Here is a 23,186-nt window from a genome sequence, read left to right on the forward strand (position 1 = left end):
TTTTTTTGGTTGATTCACATAAAGCATGGCGTGATTGTGATGGTTTTCAAAATGTTTGACGAAAAACAAAAACTCCAACTGATTTTCTTCCAGGATTTTTCTGCATTTAGCATTTAGGTTAATCAAGTATCACTTGTCCCTGCTGMGTAAAAAACATTCCCACAGCATAACACTGCCGCCATCCTGCTAGGTTTTCTCTTTGCATAAAGTTAGATGTTCGGTCCTATTTGAACCGAACATCTTCTTATTGCGATCTTATTGCTTTCTTTATGCCACTCTGACACATTTTTTTTTTAAAGTACGGCTGATGACTGACATGTTACCGGATCCCCTGAGCTGTTTTCCTCAGTCTTCATGATGCTGTTTATTCACCGCTGTTATCTAACGAACCTCTGAGGCCTTTGCAGAACGGCTGTCGACTAGGTGACAGGCCAGTACCAAGCAGTGCTCGGCTGTGAACTRGAAAGAAAACCAGTCGTCAGAAAAATTTCCAATAAAAGTGACGAAAGTTTGTGGTTGGAATGTGACATTTGGAGAAGTTCGAACCATGGGAATACCTGTGCTAGAAGAACTGATACCCTAAATCAATAATCTTTCAGTAAAATAGATCTGGTTTCTGAACTGCAGGGAGCAACATAAGGGAAGGAAACTTGTTGTGAACTAAAACAGCTGTTGTTGAGATTCCTCTGTTTATATGTTACACTCCATCTGTTTGCCATATGCCAAAAAATATGTGTGTTTTGATMCAACTGCTCGCTCGCAGTKGTATTCTGTTTTGGCGTTATCGTGCTAGCTGCAGTCTAAAGCTGCCAGTCAGGCAGAGCAAAGACCTCCCACTTACAGCCACCACGCAGTTAAGAAGCGCTTCATCTTTGCGTCGTCTGTTATTTCTCTCCTGGATAATTAACAAAGTGGCCTCGCTGCGTGAACTCATTAAGCTTCCCTGAGATGGAGAGTGATTTCTGCAGCAGTGCKTCTTCCAGCGCCAGAGGATTATCTTCTCAACACGTGCGGCTTTGCGGAATCTCCATCCCTCACGCGCTTTACTTTTGTCCGCGTCTGTCCTCCCAGAATCCTCCACTGCATGGTGTCGGTGGCTTTCCAGATGACCATCCTGAGGGACCTGGAGAAACTGGCTGGCTGGCTGCGCATCTCAATCATTTACATCCTCAGTGGGATCACCGGGAACCTGGCCTCGGCTATCTTCTTACCCTACAGAGCAGAGGTAAGCAGAGCTTCTAGGCTGCAGGACGCGTTCACCTTGTCGGGTTTCCTAATTCTTCTCTCGCCTCGTCTCAGGTGGGTCCCGCTGGCTCTCAGTTTGGGATYCTGGCCTGCCTGTTTGTGGAGCTCTTCCAGAGCTGGCAGATCCTGGCCCAGCCGTGGAGGGCCTTCATCAAGCTGCTGTGCGTGGTGCTCTTCCTCTTTGCCTTCGGGCTGCTGCCCTGGATCGACAACTTCGCCCACATCTGCGGCTTCATCTCCGGCTTCTTCCTGTCCTTCGCCTTCCTGCCCTACATCAGCTTCGGCCGCATGGACCTGTACCGCAAACGCTGCCAGATCATCGTCTTCCTGCTGGTGTTTGTCGGTCTGTTTTCGGGCCTGGTGGTGCTCTTCTACGTCTACCCCATCAAGTGCGACTGGTGCGAACTGATCACCTGCATCCCCTTCACGGACAAATTCTGCGAGAAGTACGACCTCAACGCCCACCTCCATTGAAGCGCGAGCAACGAAGCATGAAGGCATCAGGTCAATCGTTGTGGACTGATCCGAGACGGAGGGGAACATTTCCTCTTTCTCTGTGAACTAAAAGGTTATTGTTGTGTGTCATTATGAATACCTATACTCCTCATCATATGGATTTCCTTTACGTTCCCATTCACAATCATTGTCAGTGCTTTTATTGTCCAGTGAAACAAAGCTAAGGCACTTCAAAAACCCATCAAAGCGCCTGGTTTCCCTTTACTTGCGATTAAGTAATTGGAGAAGCCACAGCGCTGGTACAGGCTGAAGGATCATATTCAACATTTGCAACAATTAATCAGGCAACCTCAGAACCAGAAGCAGGGACAATATATATATATATGTATGTATATATATATACCTTTGGTGCCTTGTTGATAAATGTACCAACTACTGCCATATTTTTGTTACATTATGCTGAGCACTCGAATGTTTCCTTTTGTTTATTGCTTCTCGAGAAGTGATTATTGTTTTGAACACGGCGACGTTTTAGTCGCCCATCTATCCTCATGTAACTGAAACGGTAAAAAGAAAAAAAAAGACAAAAAACGACTCTTAATTAATAAAAAATGTGTGCTACTTTTTCTTAACGCCTGCTGGATGTTGTGTAGTTTATTAAAATCAAACAATGAAACACAACGTTCCTAAAGATTGTGTTGTAATTTAATCAGTTTTTTTTTTTAGGCGTGTTGCTAACAAAGGCCTCCTCACTCGCCACAAGCTACAGTGTGATTGAGATAAAAGCTGATGTGCTACTGATGACAAAGAATATGATGTTATGTCTGTCGGTAAAAAGCAACAATTTGCTGTCTGTCCACTCTGTCCACGCAAACCTCACTCCCTTTTCTCGTTGGGTTAGGTGGAGTCCAGTCCAATAGTGCACGGGGTTTGTTACACTGAGTCCAGCGAACGCAGCCGACTAGCAGCCGCTGTTCCGTCGTGCGTACACCTGCCCGTTCAGCATGTACTCCATCTCCTGGAACTGCATGTTGGACACGGAGATTTCCGAGGGCCCTTTCTGCTTGAAGCCGGCCTTTAGGTAGAAGGGCACCAGGAAGTCCTCGCAGATGAGCAGCGCTCTGCGGAGGCCCGGCATGCACCGCAGGTACTGCAGGTAGCGCCACAGCAGGATGGATCCCTTGCCTTGCTGTCGACAGTGGCGGTGCACCGACAGCACGTGGATGTGCACGGTAGGCGTGTCTGGAACGTGCTGGGTCATGGCCTCCTGGATTAGAAAGATTAGATTTCCATCAGTGATGAGTTGCAAAAATAAATATTTTTCTTATAGAAATGTATTTTTTTTCTTTTTCTAATACCTGTGAAAGCCTTTCCTTGTGCCAGCCGGAGCCAATGATGAAGGCTACCAACTGCCCCTCCTCAAACCAACCCAGAGACAGCTCGGGGCACTGACCCAGAAAATTAAGCACCTCATTCAGCGTGAGTGGGCACTCGCCAGAGACGGACACGAATGCTGCGAAGCATTTCAGACACTGATTATCATCATCAAGGAGGCGATTAAGATGAAAGGAAAGAACATATGATGTCCTCTCATGTTTAATCAGCAGACACACATCTAGTTATTTTTGGGGTTTTTTTCCCCATAGTGTTGAAATTAGAAAAAACTCCAGCATGTTTTACAAATGCATAATCTAAAAAATGTACCTGTTTTTGGCGATAGTTGCAAGAATTCTGTTTATGAATATCAAAAGCATAGACTTACCTTCTCTTTCTATTTCGAACACRCTGATTGCATCCTGTGGGGTGAGATTTCTGAACTCGCTGGCGGGGAGCGTGTGCCGTCTCTGCTGCCGAGGGGTGACCACTCTGACGGGCGTCTTCAGGAAGAAGGGCTTCAGGAAAGGCGAACCGCTCACCTGCTTTGTCATGTTACCCTCGTGAAGAGCAGCTTCACAGTGATATACTATCATTAATTTACTAATACAGTTGAAATGATGGCCAAATGCCTGATCTCTGTCTGTCCCACACCTGCGTCTGTAATCTGCCTAACCTCTCCGAGCAAGACGCTGACCTTTGTGCCTCCTCTGCCGTCCGCTCCTCCTCTTCCTCTTCTTCTTTGTGTCTGATCTGATAATGCAAAGTGGTCGTCTCAAAGAAGGGGAGCTGAGCTCCGCACGTGCCTCCAGTCTCTAATAAATCCCCGGATTCTAAATCAGACATATGCTTGATACCTTGGATCTGGATTAAAAAGCTAAAACTAGATACTGGAATAGTTAAAGCAATAAACTGTTCGCCTTCTACATGCGTTTAAAAGGAACTGCTTTATCTCAAGTGTTTCTAGAATTTCACTCACTAGGAAACCATGTTTGGGATTATTACATTATATTAAATGAACAATATGTTGACATTTTTAATATGCAGTAGTGATAAGCAGTGATTAAATCTTGATAATCTCAAAATTGCTTTTTTTTTCCCCTTAACATGCCACTGAACAGGGGAGATGCAACAAAATGTTTATTGAATATTTTTTTTAGCACAGGAAAACGGGAGCGTCTATATTTTCTTAAATGTTGAACAGGTGTTTCATTCAGCCCAGGACGTTTGTGTTGAAACAGGCTGTTTTGTGTCAACACTCGCTTCTCTTTGGGATTAAGGTCCAGGCATTGGGCAGGTCGCGCCACAACGCTAATCTTGTTGTTGAAACTAAAGCCAAGATGTCGCTCGCTTTTTGGAGGGTTTATGGTCTTTTTTTTTTGGTAAAACACCTATTTCACAGGCATTTCCTTTTTATTTGAGGACATGATTTTCTGAATTATTCTGAGGCGTATTGTGGCTTGAATCAGGTGTTTGGGGTCCAACTTACTTGATGCAGAAAGATCAATTTTGCTTTCATCAGTCCCTAAAGKGTTGCACCACTTCCATTTAGRAAATGTTCTTTGGAACATTGTAACCTCCTCAGCACATACTTTTTTCAGCAGTGCAACTGTCTGCTGAAAGCCTGGTGCCTTTTAACTCTGCCAAATTTGCTGTGTGACTGTGTCGGTGTTTCCAGGTAACTGGGCCTTTGTTGGAGCTGATCATTGACTGTGTTTTTACCATTTTGGTTGTTCTCTGATCTAATTGAACAGTTTCCAGTTGAAGTCGTTTTGACTGATTTCAAATGGACTGACTTTCTACATTTCTTTATACGTTTTTGCCGTCTAGTCAGCTTGTTGTTCTAAGAATGCTAATTTTTGACCTATAACATTTATTTTTTTCACATTTTTCTGAGAAATAAATCATTATAACTAGCATGAACACTCTCACCTTCACCTCCAAAATACTGATGCTTATYTAACGTCTGTTTTCTTACAGAACTGGTGAGATCACTGATTATATTCCGCACTGCTTGTTTTGAATCAATTATGTACATCATTAGCATATGTGTCATGCAGGGTCTGGAGGTTTTCTATTTATTTACTTCATCCATTTGAATTAATTACATTATTTCTGCCAAAAACAGTGATGGATTTGGTCAGGTGATGTTGAACTATAATTATTTGAACACAGCAGAATATGCTACATCAGTTGTGTATTTCAGAGTGGACATGAGGGGAACGTGGCGCTGCTGGATGTTTGGATGCACACGTTTCTAGAGATTAAGGGCATGTGGGCTAATTTGCTGGTACACAAAGAGGAGGGAGATTTGTGTGGATTGCTGTTGGAYTGATTTCATGCTTTGAAGAGATTTACCAAGGACTAATTAAATGGGAAGACGCTTGTTTTTACCAGACTGAGGTGAACCTCAGACCCGTACATGCGATTGAYGAGCTGAAATTGTAAAGCAGCTCCTGAACTCACTCTAAGTTCAAAGCAATAATGTTGATGTTTTAGGAAAACCTGTTCTTTTGTCGCGCGGAAACTAAGCTGCTGCCTTTTAACTTGCTTTTTTTAGGGTCCTGAATTATGTTTGAATCTTTTGTGAAGGTAAAAAAAATGTTACTTCTTTGGATTTCAGCTCTATAAACACATCATGACTGATTAACCTCAGACTTCATATTTTATCAAATGATTTTATCATTCATAAAATCTCACTTCATAAAACTGATCAAAAAACTTTTTTCATAGCTTATTAGAGGAATTTTCATAAGTCATTTTACATCGTCTATTGCTTCTGCTTCTGATCCCTTTGCTTGTAAGCAGAATTTTTGATTTGATATACTTCTGTTTCTACGATTTTATTTGCACCCCAACATTACCTTCCCCCTTTAGTTAAAATACAAATATTTTTTAACACAAGACTTAAATGCCTTTATCTTGCTGCATTTACACAGCTTCTTTGGCAATAGCAAAGAACCTTTATAGCAGTCAATAATTCACATAAAAGCAATTTAATTGCACTGAATAAAATTCAGAGGAAGCTGTGCCTGTATGRATGTTTGGTACTTCCCTTTTTTATATAGGTTTAAAGCAACCAACTTGTGTAATCTTAACAAATAGAAATGATGTGGAGACATAAAACATCTGCCTGTGTTTTGGTATTGAATCTTTGTTCTTTATTGTTATACACATGCCGCTAAACACACAAAGAGAGACGGGTACAGGATTTTACATAGAGCCAAACACCACCTACTGTGGGGTTATCCTGGATACCAGGGCAACAGTGGTCAGAACAGGAAGGCACAGTGTCAAGTTGAAATGGCACAGAAGAGGATAAAACGACAAAAGAAACAGTCAAGAGCAGCGCGAGGTGAGAGCGTCTACTAATTCACATGCAAATGCAAGCCCAATTAATAAAATGCAGACATTTCATAGATGTGCTCCTTCTGGCAACACATACACAAACATACTCAGACCTAAGTACTTATAATAAATGCATAATTAATACTTGGATATCACAAAGAAAAGCAACAATTCAACTTAAGATTACTTAATGACAATAACAACTTTTTCTTTTTTTCCCCTGTTGCATGAAGTTTGAAAGAGAAATGAAAGGTTCTGTACATTAGCGTCCTAAAACCTGTCTGTGCAGTGGAGCCGTTGTATATTGTAGCATTTGTAAGAATGTTGCAAGAAGCAGGCAGCCACATTAATTCAAGGCACATAGATCTAAAACGCATGATGCTACACGTACTGGACCAAGGAAACTAAAGCTGCTGCCACACCAACACGTGACTCCTTGTTCTGCAGCGACATCATAAGCTAACACTTGGGTTGCCACAAAAAGACTGTACAGCTATCAGCCATATCAATGACGGGTAAGCTTGCCTTGCTATTGGCTGCTTGTTCGAGGCTTTAACTATGTCTGGATTAGCCTGGAGCTATTTAAATAATGTGCATTTTACCAGAATCTATTTTTGTACTTTAAACATTATATTTTATACATACATAAAAAGCAAGAATAGATTTTGAAGTACACATAATTCTTAATTGTATCACATTATCTGAAAAGTAAACCAACATGCTTAGGGTGAAATACAACAAAAAAAATAACTTCATCATATTCTTTCTCTAAAAGGAATGGATAAACTATTTTGTTGGAGTGCAAAAAAAAAAAAAAAAAATCAATCAGAAACGGAGACAAAAACAAAAAGTAAAGCTTTCCCGACAAATCAAATCATCTTGGATCGATAATCTYCTGTGTTTCTGATCGTTCCAAAACATTAATACAAACTGCATTTAGAGCTTCTTCTCAAATGAGTGTTAGGATGGTTAGCTTGTGGTTAACTGTGCTTGAAAGCACCACCGAGAAAGGTAGTGGAAATCTCTGAAATCTACATTACAAAAATCACAACTCTGTCCAAGACACACACAGCTGAACACTATGGATGTTAATAAAATGTTGTTTTTTTTTTCAAAGATGAAAACTGAAATATACCAGTCATTGAAAATGAGACGAAAAACACCTTYGCCTCGGCTCGGTGTTCTCCTTCGAGTCGATGGAATGAACTATCCTTCGTAATCCTCCCATTTTCTTTAAAGCCTCATATCAACAATCATTAAAACAGAAGCTCAGAGCAGGGCGGCGGGGGCATTTTGGAGGCCCTGTGTGAAAGCGACGAAGGGACGGGATTGTTGTAGTGAGGCGGAGCTGAGTCGGAGTCAGTTGAAATGTTCGTCTTCCATATGAAGGCTGCTTGTGGGACACAGGAGAGGCTGGCTGGAGCAGTTTGTGCTCTGACTTTTTAGGCTTTCCGTYGAGTCCGACGAACCTGCGACGGAAGACGTGGAAAAGTTAAAAAGCAAAATCTCCTGTTGAGACTTTCATAAGATGCAGCGAAGCACAACAAACCGCATTTAAAACATGCTTGCAGCAGCAAATATCCGACATGYTTTTCTAGCTACAGTAGACGTCAGTGAATGTAATCACAGAGAACCACATTTGGTGGGAATAGGTGAAGCCTCCCTCACCCTCCCAGTACAACCAGAAGCATAGCAGACAGGAAAGCCGACATACCGCGGTTATTCCTCCATACCAATGGAGCAGGAATCAGGACCTAGAGCTGCAAAGGGGGTGTGGAGGAACACAGAGGTAGGATGGTAGGAAATAGAAGAGGAGTGTTAGGAAACATGCAGAGGTCAGAGCACACAGGTTAGATGCAAAGCACATAGAGAACACAGCCTCAAAGTGTTTAGTTTAAGATTCTGATCTGGGGAACCAGAATAAAAAAAGGTAAAGCCTGATAGAGTAAAAAGTGAGCAAGATGCAGGAGATTGTGTTTTAATGACGGCACTCCGATTTTCTCAGAAGTCCCATCGGAGTACGCTTTTGTCAAGCATATTTTAAAAACATTTTWAAAAAATGAAATCACTTTCATTTCTCAACCAATTAACAAAATAAAACATAAAAATCTTCCCGCTCCACAGAAGATTTCTCACCAGGCAAAGACAGATCCCCCGCTGGGTCGCTTTCTGCTTTGGTCAAGCTGCAGTGCTCACTGCTGCAGTCCTGCAGGATGTCTCCTCCAGGCGGCATTCTGTCATCTGGATCACACACAGACAGCGTCAAACTTGCTACAGTGTCTCTTTTTGCTGACGGCCAGATGCAAAAACAAGGGGGGGAAAAAACAAAAAACTAACCGTCGTCTGGAGAAAGGGATTCTGCCACATCTTCGGTGGCAGTAGCCTGGAAGAAAAGGAGTCAAGAGTGGGTGTAAAGTACASATAAAATTCAAAATGATAATATAAAAAAATAAAACAGAGGCATATTACATCTGTGGGAGCGGGGCTGCTGGAGAGAAGTGTGTGTGGCTGCGCGTCAGACATCTCAGACAGCTTCTCTTCATCCTCCTCCTGGATGGGAGAGGATGGCGATCTCAGGGTGCTGGAAGAAAGATGATAATTAGACCGAGGCCTAATGAAATAATAAAAACACTTTAGTTGCATGATTACACTTTCCTTTGAGGTTTTATGAAAGCATAAAACCATTTTCTGTCTTGATCGCAGGCCCAAGTTTTGTGCCTGAGGACGTTGGCGCAGCAGCATTACCTGTCAGGTGACTTGCTGACTTTTCCTTTCTGAAGACTTCCGTCGCTTAAATGCTCCGGAGAGCTCAGCTGCCGGCTGTCTCCTCCCGGACTCCCGGAGAAGTTGATTTCGTCATACAGCGGCGCAGAGGGAATGGGGGGAGACACCGACCGCAGGCCGTTCAGCGCCTCCAGCAGGGAGATGGGTTCAAAACCAGGCGGGACCGAGTCGGAGCTCTGCGACACGGTCACAAACGGTTAAAGAGGGAGGTCCTGGTCAAAGAATAAAAAGAAAAAAATAATAATAAACAACACCTACYGAGTGCTCATCATGGTCCATAGTTTGAGCCAGAACAGGACTGAAGGACACAGGAGAGAGAGCTCCAGGTTTCTTYCTCACAGCTCTTATCTGCAGCAAGGCTCTGAAGGCTGAGAAAATGTAAAAAAAAAAAACAAACACTAATTAGAAATTACTGGGCCTTATTAAACACACGCAGATCTGGTTTAAAAAAGTAGAGCCTCCTACGCAGCCTGCAGATGGGACAGTTGTTGGCCTGATAGCGCAGGGTGTCTGCGCAGGAGTTGCAGAGACACAGGTGTCTGCAGGGCAGGATGAGCGTGTCTCTCAGGTCGGACAGACAGACGACGCACTCGTTGCTGTTGTCGCTGTTCTCATCGTCAGACGGCTGAGAGGAAAGAAAGGAGAAAGTGATCAAACGAAGCGGAGGTTTTTCAGCATCCTCGTTACCGCACGCGAAATGTTCCCACGGGATACCTTGGTCTCTTGGTTGTTTTTGTTCTCGATCCCGTAGATTTCCTGGAGGAGGTAGCTGACACGGTCCACCTAGACAACACCAACAGAAGGAATCTGACGGTTCTGGCTACAGAGACATCCCACAAAGGATTCRCTGCCTTAAACATCTCAATAACTGGAATGAAAATGTTCTGAGAAACAAAGTTTTTGGGTTTGTAATCATTTAAGCCAACTTTTCAATAATATTCTAACKTATTAMAGTTTAAAAAAATTAMATCCCTTTCATTTCTCAACCAATTAACAAAAYAAAACATAAAAATCTTCCCGCTYCACAGAAGATTTCTCACCAGGCAAAGACAACATAATAATGTTAAACGTACGATTTGCTTCTGCTTCAGAGGCTTGACGGAGAAACTGCCGTCAACGTGCTGCAAGACAAAAAAAAATGCTTTTAGCTAACATGAAAGCTCCGTTCACTTTTCTCATAAGTATGTTTTTTTTTTTGGTTTTACGGTTTTACACCTACTCTTTCGAATGCTGCCAAAAGAACATGAGCGTGTCCAAGACAATCTAGAAAAATAACCGAATGAGGAGTCATTAGCAGCTAAAACGTTTGGTGTTGATAGAATAGAACAGATTAGCTTTACAAAGCCTMKATGACCCACCGTCTCCTTCATCGACCACTGCTTGGATTACCATGGGAAACACTCCTCGGTCCAAATCAAAGTTCAGCTGCAAAGCGACATTTTGCACACGTTAACTGAAAGCAGTTGACGCGTTAAAGAAGAAGCATCTTYATGTGAAGTGGGATCTTGTCGAAAACTCCAAACCTACGTCTTCCTCTTTCCACTCGCTGAAATCGATTTTGAAGGACGGCATGGAGAACTGCTGGCTCACCCCACGCTTGTAGTGCACCGTCTCTGAGACCAAGGTTGGATCCTTTGGGCTGTACCTGCACACACAACACCGCTTCATAAAATGTCTTTCCAGAGTAAACACCCCCGGCCCATCATGTTCAACCCATGCTAAGAAAAGACACCAATGACTTTTTTAAAAATTCATCTTGTTTTCAAAGATTACGTCAGTGTGGAAATATCAAWCCGAGACTTTAATTAATCATGTCAAAATGTCACCACACAAAAGAAAAACACGTGGCAGAAATATCTGATCTTAGGTTTCCTCAAAGACTTGAATGCAAACTGTAATTTGCATCTTCATAAAAATCCACCTATATGAATAAATGTATAAATGATGGTAGGTAGAATTTGACACCATCATAAATGAAGAGTCAAAACATTTTTTTCAGGGTTCTTGCTGTTAGTTTTAGACAATGTTCTGTGAATCAAAAGTGACAAGGTCTAATTCCTACATCGCCATCCCATTGGAGAACTCCTCAAACGCCTGGCAGTAGAGCGTTATGGCGACCCTGGCGTCAGCATCAAAGGTAAACTCCACGCMGTACTGGACCTTGGGTTTCCCGCCATCCTCCACCAAAGTGTCCGAGTCGTCTTTGTACCTAGAAGCRAGTGGTTTGACGTTCGTTAACAGAAAATCTGTGCCCTGAAACTTTCTCATGTTGGGATTCTTACCTCACTAAACGGAGAGAGTCCTTCCGTATGTTAACCAGACTCCTCAAGGTTTTCACTGGTTCATGGGGTGCAGGTGTCACATATGGAAACTAGAAAAATGACCGTAAAATGAACGTTCAAATAGAATCACTGGCAACTGCTAAAGTCTTATAAAGACACAATCCTGAAATSAGATTTAAACAAATGTGAGACTTTACCTGCACTGGCCTATTTCCAAGAAAATTCAGGTCCATGTTTTCCCCAAAGAGGTATCCCTCTGGATGTGGAGTATCAAATTTCTCTCCTCCCATGAAGAAATGGCTGGCGAAGTAATTCCCTGGAGCAGAAMGAGAAAAACTGATAAGGAACTAAATTACTGCCAATATAAAATGAAAGCATTGTTCTTAACAGGATATAGAGGCTCATAAATTCTGATAGTTACTGCACAGGTGGAGGTACAGTAAAGAGGACAATGTTTAACTTTGTCGTACAGCTATTTAAAACGGCAGCTTATGATTTCACCGAGAAAATAAAAATGTTATACAATTTTAAGAAGTTTGTTAAATTTAACATCAAAATACTGAGTCYCCTTGGTTATAGCAGGATAATTTTCATTTGCTTAATTATTTTAGGTCAAGTAATGGCACATATAATCATTACAACGTGATCTGACGGCTTTACTGTAGACCAAGTGGTTTTACAACACACCTCAGTCATTTATTTTCAACACGTGATATCGTGTCAGAAAACATTAACTTGTTTCCAGTATGGCACGTCCAATATAAAAAAAAACTGTCGTTATGTATCTATATAGCTGGGAATCAATCGTGTAAAAGACGCTACGAAACCGAGCGATCAGAAAATGTATCCATTTTCCAAGAGTTTCTTTACCAAAAAGAAAAAAAAGTTGTTTACTAAAGAGAAACTGCAAATCAATTACCAGATTTCGGGGGAAATCGATAGGCCGAATTTGCCTGGATATCGATGTCTTCAACACCAGCCATCCTACGACTCAGGATGGACCCCATCTTCCTCTTAGCTACAGTTAGCTGCTAGCTAACGGCACGACGGCAGCTCAGATTAGCTATGGTTCGAGCCAAGACAGGTGTCCAGACGAATAAAACATCCACCAAAAGGAAAAACTGTCGTCAATTCGGCATTTTTCACGATATGTTTTGTTGGTGACGGAGTTGACAAAATGAAAAAAGCTAAGGGCGAGCTGTTGTTGTTGCTACCGACGTAACGACGTAGCAGSCACTCGAGCTGATTGGCTGTATGGCAGCTAGTTCAGGAAGAGAGGGCGTTCGCTTTGTTACAAGGGACCAGCCGGTGTTCTGACTATCTGCGCTACCTCGTTAAGTTTTCCTACCGTAGAACGGATAGACGTCTATCTGTCGGTGATAGGATATTCTTATGAAGGAAGTGATATTTTTGTGGTTTTGTCGTGTATATAAATTGTTCCAGTGCTTTGCTAAGCTTAACTCCTAAACTTCCACTTCAGTCACTCAAAGAATGTTATCCAATGATAATATTTATAGTTTTCGGTTTGTAAAAATTAAGGTAGAAGTTTTAGACGCTATCCGTTTAAAACGAAAAGCTATCGCAGATGTTTACCCAAATCCTTTTATGAGAATAGCCTACCTTTTAAAAATATTTTAAATAAAGAGGTGTTTGTAAGAATGAAATACTATCAGACGGGTGAAACAKGTTTTTRATGAAATTAAATTAAACACAGACAAATCTACAAATACAGTCACTGTTCTGGTTCTGCTGYTGGGTTGCTCTTGTTAGAGGGGAGTTCTTCCTCTCCACTGTTGCTACATGCATGCCCTGTATGAGGGACTGTTAAAAAGTCAAAAACTCAACACAAGCAATTTGCTGTCGTCAATGTCGTCAATACAATGGTTCTGTTTCAAGATAATTTATTTATTTAGATTTGCAATAGCTGATTTGATATTGCAGTTCCCATGGAATACCACTAGAGGGCTCTAACTCTGGTTTCACTCTGCTTAGAATCTTCTGGCAAACACTGTTAGTATCTGTCCTTGCTATTTTAATTATTTGTATTAAAGCTTATGTTTTACGTATTAGATGTATAATAGAAAGGAAATGATAATAATAAATGCCAGATAATAAATGTCACAGTTTTGTAAAAAYTGGAATTCTAAACAACATATCTTTTTTAGACAATTATTTGACATTTTACATTTCTCAATTTTATGACGTTTAGCAGGCCATTATGAAATGTACAAATATAAAAGGGACATCTGCACCAAATCTTGCATATAAAACATTTATCTAATTGGATTTWATAGATACRATTAAATATTTCTTTTCCTAATATTTCAGGAAGAGCATATTTTTTTCTTCTTTTGAGTAAATTGTTAATGTTAAGTATTTCATGATATAATTCAACCTTTTAAATTGTGATGCTTTAGACTGAATTCGTCATTTTATTAAACGCTGTTTAATTGCTTCATTTTAGGTTRGAGAACAAATAATAAACTTTTTTCACTACTGCGTTTTCTTTTTTCTAGAGCAGAGTAAAAACAAATACTCGTATTTTGCAATGGCTTTCAAGAGTGCAAGGAAAATGCCTTATTGGCCTTTTTGACCGGGYMTCAAAATACACYAAAACACCGATGTACATCATGATTAATGACGTCAGTGTAAATCCGTCTCAACGGATGTCGGAGCAGCTAACGTCAAACAACTTCAGCTACAGCACGGTTCGGTGCTGTTCTTCCTAGAATAAGGTAATGACCCTTCCAACTTGTTCCTATTCTCCTTGTATGCAGCGAACGAAGAAAACAATTCTCTCTACTTGTTTTCCAAGTCAGTTTTTATTCTCACGTCTTCGGCGTTTAGTTTCTATATCTAGAATGGCGACGCTAGCTAGCCTTGCAGCTAACGACAGCTAGCTTTCAACGATTGGGTTCACAGTTAAAACGSAGCGACGTCTTGAAGTTGCCTTAGCGACTGACCACTAACACACCCAGTCAGTCCTTTCACAGTCGTATGAAGGAACCTGAAATAAACATGTTTTTAACCAGACATTTAGCCTCYGAAAGCGACGTTCCTGTTAGCTAGCATGTATGTTAACCGACAAAGATGAAACCAATTTGTTTTGACTAAATTATCCACCTTAATGTTAAATCAGTGCGGACTTCCGCTTTTATGTATTATGTAACTAGTTATTCGTGGTGTTGCAAGTAGCTTTGACCAGGATTATCTCCGAACAACCTACATTTTGATTTTACGATACTGTTTAGTTTGTTTCTTGAAACTAATAAAAGTCTTGCTAAGTAAGGTATTTCAATTTTACAGACATTTATTTTTAATAATATGCGCATGACCTTTAATGAAGTTAAAGGTAATGGTGTGAACATACCGAAATAAACATAAACAACTGTGGATTATTTTTATATGGATTCTGACATTTGAGGACAGTTCAACAGCTGTGTTGTTCTCCAACCTTAAGTGTATGAACAGTAGCATATAATCCTTSTGTAACTGTAACTTTATAGCGKGAAATTTGCACTCATGTTAAATATTTGGTTTAAYAGTTGTCAGTTGGCATTAATTTATCCACAATATTTATTTTATTTTACATGTAAAAGRCACACAAAACTAGCCAATGGACTTGTGACGGAGTTTCTTGCACACATGTGGTGCTGCAGATTGTGACAGGCCTACACTTAACCCCTGGATATATTATTTAGCTTGAGAGAGAGACGAGTACTTTCTAGTGAAACTTGAGATAAAAGATTTCATGTTTTATTCTTCAGCGGTAAACCCGACCCACACAGCTTTGATCGCCGTCAACGTATCCGAGCCATCTGTGAGCCCAGATCTCCGGCCAGTATGTCCAGTGACCCTCCCCCTCCGTACCCCGGAGGTCCCAGTGCCCCCCTCATTGAGGAAAAGAATGGACAACCTGGTAATGAAGGGAAACTTGCAAGGGTGTGCTGAATGTTGATGAGCACTGTAGTTTAGTTCTCTGTGTGAAATAATGCGTTCTAGCGAGTGATCCTTTATTTTGCTGTTTTGGATATACACAAAGAATGTTTAAACACTGGTTGCCATAAGCGTTTGGTATTAATTTTCAATTCTCTGTAATATGAAATGTTCTTCAATATTTCTCTGATCTGTACTCTGTGACTTATCCACTTGACTTTTGTTGATCAGATCATTTTATTTTGTGTATATTTTAGAAACAGTAAGAACTACTCAGCCACAAGGACAGCCCCTACTTCCAGATTATGGCCCTCCCCCCTATGAAGGTCCACAGCCAGGCTTCCTACCGCCACATGTTCCAGGAGAAGGGCCCATGCCCATGCCCATGCCTCCACCAATGCAAGGTGCCACATTTTGTCCTGAAATATCAATAAACTTCTTGTTTCTGTGTTTCTGCTTCTTTTAATCATTCAGTCTAGCACCAGACTCGCCTGGAAATTCTGTGACTACAAATATTTAGTGTCTCTGGAGTATGTCAGAGTCCAGTCATGTTTAGCTGTGACTTCAGTTTTATTTTACTGGCACAATCAGTTGTGTAACCACAGCATTTCACACAACTCACAAATTCATCATATTCCTACTTTAAGTTAATTTTTTTGTTTGCTCGTTTTGTTTTTGTGTTCTCCATGATCCTTCCAATCTGTTTTTGTTTTATGTTAATACTTTTATTCCTGAATGCAATCTTTGCAGGTATGGCCTACCCACCACCTCCAGGTCACTTTGCTCATCCAATGCCTCCACAAATGCAAGGTGCAGCAGCCTTTCCACTAATATCAGTAAATACTGATCATCATACTGTCCTTGTGTGTATTTGGGTGAAAAACTGTCAGTGGAGGTGTTTACACTTTTTTTTTTGGCTCAGCCTTTAAAAACATCAGTGGTTATCCATTTTGCCTTTATTATTATTTTTGAACCTCTGTAAAGTTTCTTTGTGTATCCATATTTTTCTGTGTTGGTGTTGTCACTGGCCTCAGATTTATTTTATTCACAAAATAATATGTAACCACATCACCCAAAAGCATCATCAAATTCTTTCCCTGAATATAATTTCCGTTTCCTCTACAAGGTTAGACCAGTCCATACTTAAGTTGTTTTTTTATTTTAACGCTTTAATTGATTCTTTTTCTGCAGGTGGGCCATACCCACTGCCTCCAGGTCACTTCGGTCAGCCAGTTCCGGGACAGATGGGTCCGGGTCCCAGTCACTTTGTCCATGTGGGAAGTCACACGGCGACCGTCCTGGCTCCTCCGGGTGCAGCCACCACTGTGACGGTACTGCAGGGCGAAATGTTCCAGACGTCGCCGGTGCAGACCGTGTGTCCRCACTGTCAGCAGGCCATCATCACCCGCATCTCTCATGATGTCGGGCTCATGAACACACTCTTCTGCCTCTTCTGTTTCTTTGTAGGGTAAGTTCAAAGTGTTAACTATTGGATGAAAGAGTTGTTACATTGATAACCCGTCTCAGCCACAATTTAAAAGTAAATTTTAATCTTTAGTAATTTTTGGTCAGCAGAAGAGGCACTGTCAAGACATATTAACAGATTCGACCCTCTAAAATTGCTCAAACTGTTATGAGAAATGTGATCATATTTACTTTTAATGAAAGCAGTGGGTTTAAAGAGTATCACACAAAATATTTAGTTTGCAAACGTCTCATCTGTTGCGCAGATGTGGAGCATATTTCCGCAATCTTCCATTTGGCTGCTTGCAGTTACATCAGAAGCTCTTACTACTCTTTTCTTGGAATCTCTAAAAATGTGGAGACAAGTGCCGATTATTTTYATGTTTTTACTGAACTGAAATATCCTCTTCATCATTTCAGTCACGAATGAGGATCCTGATTAAACTCGTCTGCAGGTGTTTGATTTTGTTGTCTTTTTTTCTTCTTCTTTGCTCCCAGGTGTGACCTCGGCTGCTGCTTGATTCCCTGCCTGATTGATGACCTCAAGGATGTGACACAYACCTGTCCTAACTGTAAGGGCTACATCTACACATACAAGCGCATCTGCTAACCACCGACAGTGTTTCGCCACAGAGCCATGTATGTGCACACACTCAAAACTCTCAGCTCCCCCTGCTGGTAGTGACAGCAGCCTCCACCCCTCGCCCCATTTTTGCATAGTGTTGTCCCYTAATCGTAAACAAAGTTGTCTCATAAACCCACAGGATAATTGCTGTATATATCTTCCACATTCTTCTAAAATGTTTAAACAAGGATTYAAAATGTACAAAACCTCTTAACTGACGAAGGGCGTTAAAAGAACCATGAAATAAAAGGCTGCAGTCGCACACAGACTGCTGTAAGCCTACAGACATTTTTTATCTTATGCATGGAGAAGAAAAAGAGTTAAAAGAGTTAGCCTAATTTAGCAAAAGCTGTGAAATTGCTTATTTCGTTTGAATTCTTATGTTAATGTTACTCAGACTGAGTTTGTGTTTTGTTTTTTTTTGGTCTCATCTTAAAATAACATTTACCAACATTTATGTTAACTAACCCAATTTTGTCTGTATATCATTTTTCTCATGTATATTTTTCTTGTTTCCACTGGCTTAATGAAACCCAATTATAAATTTAAACTGATATTTATATTACATGCTGTATTTATTTTTGTTCAGTCACTCAATGTTCAGTGACTTGCTGCTTTTCTGTTACCAGCTCTGTCCATTTTGTCTCGTTTTAATAAATTTAACATTTGCACTTTATTTTAAAATCCACTGCTAACCCTTTTGTTGTGAAAATGTAATGAAAAACATTATTGGGCTTTTAACTGAGTGAATCTGACTGTATGTGCACTAATTGAAAACATGTTGAACAGATGTGTTTTTGTCACAGATTTAAAAAACAAACTGCATGACATCTTAATAAATGATTTAATGTTGGCAGGATGCACTTCTACAGATTGTAGATTGAAAATAACCCAAAATAGGACATTGTAAGAAAAAATTTGAGCAAATTCAACAATGGCTCATGTTCTTTAAGACTAGGTGCATTGCTCAGATGCATGTTAGATGACATACTTTTAAGCTTCAATTAAGATTAAAAATATTACAAATCAACTTCCACTGAATTGTCTGCCGCCAGTAAATGATCAGTGTACCATCACTGCATGCCCAATCCTTTGTTCACTAATGCCTATCAAGAGTTCATCTGCTTGATTTTTACTTTCAAAAAAATTATTCTGCTGATTAGCTCCCTGACTAAATGTTCAACTGACTTTTTTTTTTGACTGAAATCAATGTAAAACTTGAGCTGAAAGATTGCAACAAAATGTTCTTATTGTGAAAACTGCATTGCTATAATGTCTGTGATAATGTACAACAATGTAAGACAGTTTACTTAACTGTTGTACACAGGTAATATTTTATCAATAAAAGTCATGAAGAAATCTCATCTTGAAGATACATTATGTCTGACAAGTGACTGTTGCATAAATTACATTTATTTTTGGGGAAAGGTAATTTTTTGAAAGACAATGCGGAATCTGAAAATAATTTGAACTTTCTGCAATACACAGCCGTCAATCTCTCCATCTATGTCCACACTGTGCATTGCAGCATTTGTAGAAAGTCGTCATCGGCTCGTCTGCTGATCTGGTCTGGATCTGCATGAAATAAGCCCGGGGATGCTCACACTTTGGACACGTTTCTGCGCAGAAACACAGATGCAAATTATCAGCCTAGAATAAAACTTTAATCACATATTCCCTAATTTCCACACTTTAGTCAGTGTGGCTGATACTCTAAAATACACAACATAAGAGAAAAGCATATAATGTTTTGATTATAAAACCATGTAAATGAAATTTAAACATTCCCCAAAAATGCTCCATACTGTATCTTTAATGTAAAGCACCAGTTTCATATTCATAGAAAAGATAACTAATCTTTGTTGTGAACATATAAGGCCTGCATTTGGATACTCAACTGAGAACCAAGGAGACACATTGTTGAGCGTCACAAATGAAAGCATAAAGCTAAAAACGCTCACTCAATCCTCCTCTCATTCACCCAACTACCGACAGAGCTGAATGATGATCACCAGGGCAACGGGCTCTTGTGTGCTGTTGACTTAATGCAGTTTGTAATTGGGGGGCAGGGGGGATATCAGATTCAATATTTTGTGTAGTATGAACAGTACACACAGTCTAAACTGTCATGTTGTATTTCACCTGATTTTATCAAACTGTGAAAGACATTGCAGTTTTGTGTCATAGTAGTTAAATGTGTACAGCCATTGTAAACAATGTACAGAAACAAGCACACTGCTGACATTAGTCATAACTTTGCATACATTTTGGTTCTGACAAGTTGTGATTGTAGCATTAAAGTAAGAATTTAATGCTCGACTTTCACTGGGTGTAAAAGTAGATCAGCACTGAAGGAACATCTCTTCAGTGAACAAGTGTGAGTCAAAGCAGGTCTGTAAACATGATGGGTGTGAAACACCCGGAACTGTCTAAACGCCATCTTGTCTACTAGTTAGAGTGTTTCCCCAACCCTGTTCCTCAAGGTTCACTGCTCTGCGTGGTTTAGGTGTTTTTACGTGTCATCGCATMTGATTAACATGCGTTTCCTGTACTGCAGTCATGTAAATCAGGTGTGTTAAAGCAGAGGACCATCTAAAACATGCAGGCAGTGTACCTTAAGGATCTGAGTATTTGTTGTTTTGGTAAAATGGCTTTCATTCATTCTGATCATTTCACATGAAACAAGCAGCTAACCGAATGTAAAATGACAAAACTAATTTCACACAATACAATAATCTAACACTGATTTAATGTGGTTGTTTATAGTAATCAAATAGTAAATTTTAGCTAAAAAAAAAATCTTAAGTTGCGTTGTTTTCACTTTGTATATAGGCTACACATTTTGCTAACGTGTCAAGGAGATAAAATATTGCACTATAGTCCGTGGCGTTTCTATATTTGAACGTGATTTTAGTTTCAACATAAAGAACAGACTTGTTTGAGACAATGAGAGGCATTAGTCACCTGCGGTTGAATCCACGTTCTCCCACGCTGCAGCGCCACCAAGGACATCATCCACCTCTTTTAGCTTGGGATACTTTCTGTTATTTACCTGCGAAGGTACAAAAGGGGGCATTTAAGTCGTAGAATATCGTAAAACGAGAAGAAACAGCAAAGCCAATTCCCACACAACGCGGGTTAGAACGTTTTATGTTACCTTTCTGGTGATGTTGTGTACATATGGACAAGTGTTACAAGCGAATCTCAAACATCGTTGTCCTTCTTCGACGATTAAAACATTCCCACAGGTGGGGCAAAACAGTAGCATGCTGACAAGACACAAAATGAGTCAATTTAAAGAGAAATTAAGTAGTTTAGACTTTTTTGAGCAACCGGTCTGCTGCGTTTCATAGCGGAAGTGCAACAAATAAAACTAGTCGATAGGAAACACGAAGAAGAAAGCGATGTCCTGTTTAAAAGAAGAAAAAAAAAACTACACTGAAACTGTATAATCTTTTATGACCTACAGTAACTTTTAGGGAGATGAATATAGCAAAATCAAATTTTATTTTGTTTATATACTTTATATTTATTGAGTGGAACTTTGTGTGATGAGCCTCCTGATCCCACCGGATATATATTTTGCGCGTTCCACATATAGAGAAGACAACTCGCTCTTGTGAGATGATATTTAATTTATTGTTTTCCTTTATGTTCAGTTAAAATTAGGCTTGCGCATKTTTGCTGTCTTGTTTTAGTAGCTTTTAATGGAGGTGGAGGAGAGTCTAAGCACTGGAGGTGAGAGGGGGATTGTTCTTCAGGATGAGGAGGTGAAAAAGGAGAAAGACGAGGAACCAACTGCTGACACAGAGGAGGAAGATGAAGATGCTCTCCCGCATTCAGAGATCCTGGATATCTTCGAGGAGGGACTGGCTCGACTTGTGCAGGACCCTTTACTCTGTGATTTGCCAATACAGGTTGGTAGTTATTTATAATTTTTTTTWAATTTGTTGTAGTTGTTTGTTTTAGATTTAACTTCTGTAAATTAAGCAGTTCCGATATATTCTTTTTAGAGAGAGGATGGCTTTTTATGTAAGCCTTTCAAARTCAGYCATACMTGTCATGTATTTTTCTAATTGTACTGTCTCACACATGAACAATTCACATGCAAAACGAGCCTGAGATGCAGCTCTTATTTTTTTTCTTATTTTTTATACAAGCTTTTAGAAAAATTCAGAACCTTCTTGAACGTTATTTTTTGACAGCAAGAATTTAAATTGGTTAGAACACATTTGGACTCCATGTTATTCAAATTTGCATCTCGCATAGATTACATTCATTCCTTAAATTGATGCTTATGTAAGAGTCAGACTGCCTTTCAAAGGATTTGAGAGGCACTTGCGTTTCATCAATCTTTTAGCTGAACAGCGCTGTGTAAAAACACGCCTTCTAACTTCTTTATTAATAGAATTATAAACTGAAATATTCTTAAAGGTTTATTTTTWTTGACGATGTCAAATGAGTCTCATTTTACATATTATATTTATATAATTTACTACTTTTAGTTTAGTTATTGCTGCACACAATKACATTCTGACATGGAGCTGCTTGGCAACAGTACCCCAGTGGTGGTATTTTCCTAATTGTGTCCAAAAAAATGAAGAAGACAAGTTGATTCTCACAGTTGAAGAACAACCAATTGAACATTTTCTTAGACCTAAAACCATATCTTTGAACCCGTAGGTCAGAAACACCTCTTTAAATTTTGGTTTTAAATGCTCATCGAAGAAACTGTCTGTACTTTTTAGGTGACCCTGGAAGAGGTGAATTCCCAGATTGCCTTGGAATATGGCCAGGCGATGACTGTGAAGGTTTTAAAAGCAGATGGTGAAATAATGCGTCAGTGTTTGTTTAATTTTTGGTGATCTGCGTTTTGCTTTTCGCTTCACTTCTTCTGCTTTTGTTGTTGCTGCACATAAGTGACAATAATTTGTCTGTCTGGTTGAAAACAGCCATTGTGGTTGTCCAGAATGCGACAGTCCTCGATCTGAAGAAGGCCATTTGCAGATTTATGGAGTTGAAACAGCAGCGAGAAGGCGGCGTGAAACATATCGGCTGGKAGGAGCATTCACAAACGCAAGAAAATGAATTMAGATCTGTTCGTAACTCTGCAACTGTTCCTCTTTTATTTCTCAGGAGATATGTTTGGAGAACTTACCATCTGATATTTCAAGGCGAGAAACTTGAAGATGACACAATGAGGCTCAAAGAGTGAGTGTTTATACTTTCACCTTAGTGCTTAATGCGTCTGAATCTTAACATCAAAACTGTCTGAATATTTTTTTTTTTCTGTTTTGGAAATGTTTATCTTTAGTTATGGGATCAGGAACAGAGATGAAGTGACGTTTATGAAGAGACTCAGGAAGAAGTGATGCAGCGTGTTTGGAGAATAAACACTATTTCCTGCAGTGTCCCTGTTTCTTTAAAATAATTAAAACTTTGTTTTAATCCTTTTTTTTTGTATAAATGTTTCTTTGTCTGGTATCTGTTGGTTTTAAAATGTGCCTCTGTTGTAATGTAYATGTAATTACAATAAATAAGATTTTTGTGGAAGTGCTTTGTGAATATTAAAATRTTTCAGTATTTTCACTTTGTCTGTGCCTACATATCTGTGTCCTGTGCTTCTATCTGAGCCAGGCTGCAGCAGTTTGCAAAAATGAGAGGAATAAACG

At 39.9% G+C, this 23,186-nt stretch overlaps 6 protein-coding genes across 12 annotated transcripts in view; 3 read left to right on the plus strand and 3 right to left on the minus strand.

Annotated features, from left to right (window-relative positions):
* The window catches only part of rhbdf1a (rhomboid 5 homolog 1a (Drosophila)), a 29,664-nt gene extending 27,331 nt beyond the window's left edge, over positions 1-2,333 (plus strand). For all 3 annotated transcript variants that reach the window (XM_008415954.2, XM_008415952.2, XM_008415955.2), the window contains 2 exons: positions 1,072-1,225; positions 1,300-2,333. In XM_008415954.2, coding sequence (XP_008414176.1) covers positions 1,072-1,225; positions 1,300-1,719 — 574 coding nt within the window. In that variant the 3' untranslated portion in view covers positions 1,720-2,333. The remainder of the gene's footprint in view (positions 1-1,071; positions 1,226-1,299) is intronic.
* Positions 2,334-2,340: 7 nt separating this feature from the next.
* Positions 2,341-4,155, minus strand: aanat2 (arylalkylamine N-acetyltransferase 2). Of its 3 annotated transcripts, none has more exons than XM_017306260.1 (4): positions 3,730-4,155; positions 3,464-3,649; positions 3,060-3,214; positions 2,341-2,968 (listed from the first exon to the last, which is right to left on the minus strand). In XM_017306260.1, exons 2-4 carry the CDS (start codon positions 3,627-3,629, stop codon positions 2,663-2,665), a joined length of 627 nt encoding a protein of 208 aa, XP_017161749.1. In that variant the 5' UTR covers positions 3,630-3,649; positions 3,730-4,155; the 3' UTR covers positions 2,341-2,662. The 3 variants fall into 3 exon arrangements, with proteins under 3 accessions (XP_017161749.1, XP_008414173.1, XP_008414172.1); XM_008415951.2 differs by having other exon boundaries at positions 3,773-3,879; XM_008415950.2 differs by having other exon boundaries at positions 3,464-4,153.
* A 2,050-nt stretch (positions 4,156-6,205) lies between these two features.
* mgrn1b (mahogunin, ring finger 1b) lies at positions 6,206-12,744 on the minus strand. 2 transcript variants are annotated; one of them, XM_008415949.2, is made up of 17 exons: positions 12,409-12,744; positions 11,687-11,805; positions 11,490-11,578; positions 11,270-11,416; positions 10,735-10,852; positions 10,566-10,632; positions 10,427-10,470; positions 10,281-10,328; positions 9,922-9,990; positions 9,673-9,832; positions 9,466-9,575; positions 9,169-9,383; positions 8,893-9,004; positions 8,761-8,806; positions 8,560-8,664; positions 8,138-8,183; positions 7,802-7,892 (listed from the first exon to the last, which is right to left on the minus strand). In XM_008415949.2, the coding sequence occupies exons 1-16, from the start codon at positions 12,494-12,496 to the stop codon at positions 8,143-8,145; spliced, it is 1,578 nt and encodes a 525-aa protein (XP_008414171.1). In that variant the 5' UTR covers positions 12,497-12,744; the 3' UTR covers positions 7,802-7,892; positions 8,138-8,142. The 2 variants fall into 2 exon arrangements, with proteins under 2 accessions (XP_008414170.1, XP_008414171.1); XM_008415948.2 differs by lacking the exon at positions 8,138-8,183 and having other exon boundaries at positions 6,206-7,892.
* Positions 12,745-14,116: 1,372 nt separating this feature from the next.
* Positions 14,117-18,877, plus strand: cdip1 (cell death-inducing p53 target 1). Of its 2 annotated transcripts, XM_008415945.1 has the most exons (6): positions 14,117-14,224; positions 15,257-15,408; positions 15,683-15,829; positions 16,176-16,235; positions 16,617-16,893; positions 17,388-18,877. In XM_008415945.1, exons 2-6 carry the CDS (start codon positions 15,333-15,335, stop codon positions 17,497-17,499), a joined length of 672 nt encoding a protein of 223 aa, XP_008414167.1. In that variant the 5' UTR covers positions 14,117-14,224; positions 15,257-15,332; the 3' UTR covers positions 17,500-18,877. The 2 variants fall into 2 exon arrangements, with proteins under 2 accessions (XP_008414167.1, XP_008414168.1); XM_008415946.1 differs by lacking the exon at positions 16,176-16,235.
* Positions 18,878-18,909: 32 nt separating this feature from the next.
* On the minus strand, positions 18,910-20,889 carry polr3k (polymerase (RNA) III (DNA directed) polypeptide K). The gene is made up of 3 exons (XM_008415947.2): positions 20,672-20,889; positions 20,479-20,566; positions 18,910-19,133 (listed from the first exon to the last, which is right to left on the minus strand). Exons 1-3 carry the CDS (start codon positions 20,780-20,782, stop codon positions 19,006-19,008), a joined length of 327 nt encoding a protein of 108 aa, XP_008414169.1. The 5' UTR covers positions 20,783-20,889; the 3' UTR covers positions 18,910-19,005.
* A 201-nt stretch (positions 20,890-21,090) lies between these two features.
* Positions 21,091-23,103, plus strand: snrnp25 (small nuclear ribonucleoprotein 25). Its single transcript, XM_008415943.2, has 5 exons — positions 21,091-21,431; positions 22,263-22,353; positions 22,467-22,571; positions 22,650-22,725; positions 22,829-23,103. Exons 1-5 carry the CDS (start codon positions 21,222-21,224, stop codon positions 22,884-22,886), a joined length of 540 nt encoding a protein of 179 aa, XP_008414165.1. The 5' UTR covers positions 21,091-21,221; the 3' UTR covers positions 22,887-23,103.
* The last annotated feature ends 83 nt before the right edge of the window (positions 23,104-23,186 follow it).

The sequence above is a fragment of the Poecilia reticulata genome, linkage group LG8 (assembly GCF_000633615.1).
Source record: "Poecilia reticulata strain Guanapo linkage group LG8, Guppy_female_1.0+MT, whole genome shotgun sequence".
Taxonomy (NCBI): domain Eukaryota; kingdom Metazoa; phylum Chordata; class Actinopteri; order Cyprinodontiformes; family Poeciliidae; genus Poecilia; species Poecilia reticulata.

Excerpts from the sequence above, each read along its gene's own strand:
- polr3k (XM_008415947.2), bottom strand. The coding sequence starts at position 20,782 with ATGCTACTGTTTTGCCCCACCTGTGGGAATGTTTTAATCGTCGAAGAA. Across the intron at positions 20,567-20,671 it reads TACACAACATCACCAGAAAG|GTAAATAACAGAAAGTATCC; the intron begins GTAACATAAAAC and ends GTACCTTCGCAG. Across the intron at positions 19,134-20,478 it reads GAACGTGGATTCAACCGCAG|AAACGTGTCCAAAGTGTGAG; the intron begins GTGACTAATGCC and ends GTTTCTGCGCAG.
- snrnp25 (XM_008415943.2), top strand. The coding sequence starts at position 21,222 with ATGGAGGTGGAGGAGAGTCTAAGCACTGGAGGTGAGAGGGGGATTGTT. Across the intron at positions 21,432-22,262 it reads TCTGTGATTTGCCAATACAG|GTGACCCTGGAAGAGGTGAA; the intron begins GTTGGTAGTTAT and ends TGTACTTTTTAG. Across the intron at positions 22,354-22,466 it reads AGCAGATGGTGAAATAATGC|CCATTGTGGTTGTCCAGAAT; the intron begins GTCAGTGTTTGT and ends GGTTGAAAACAG.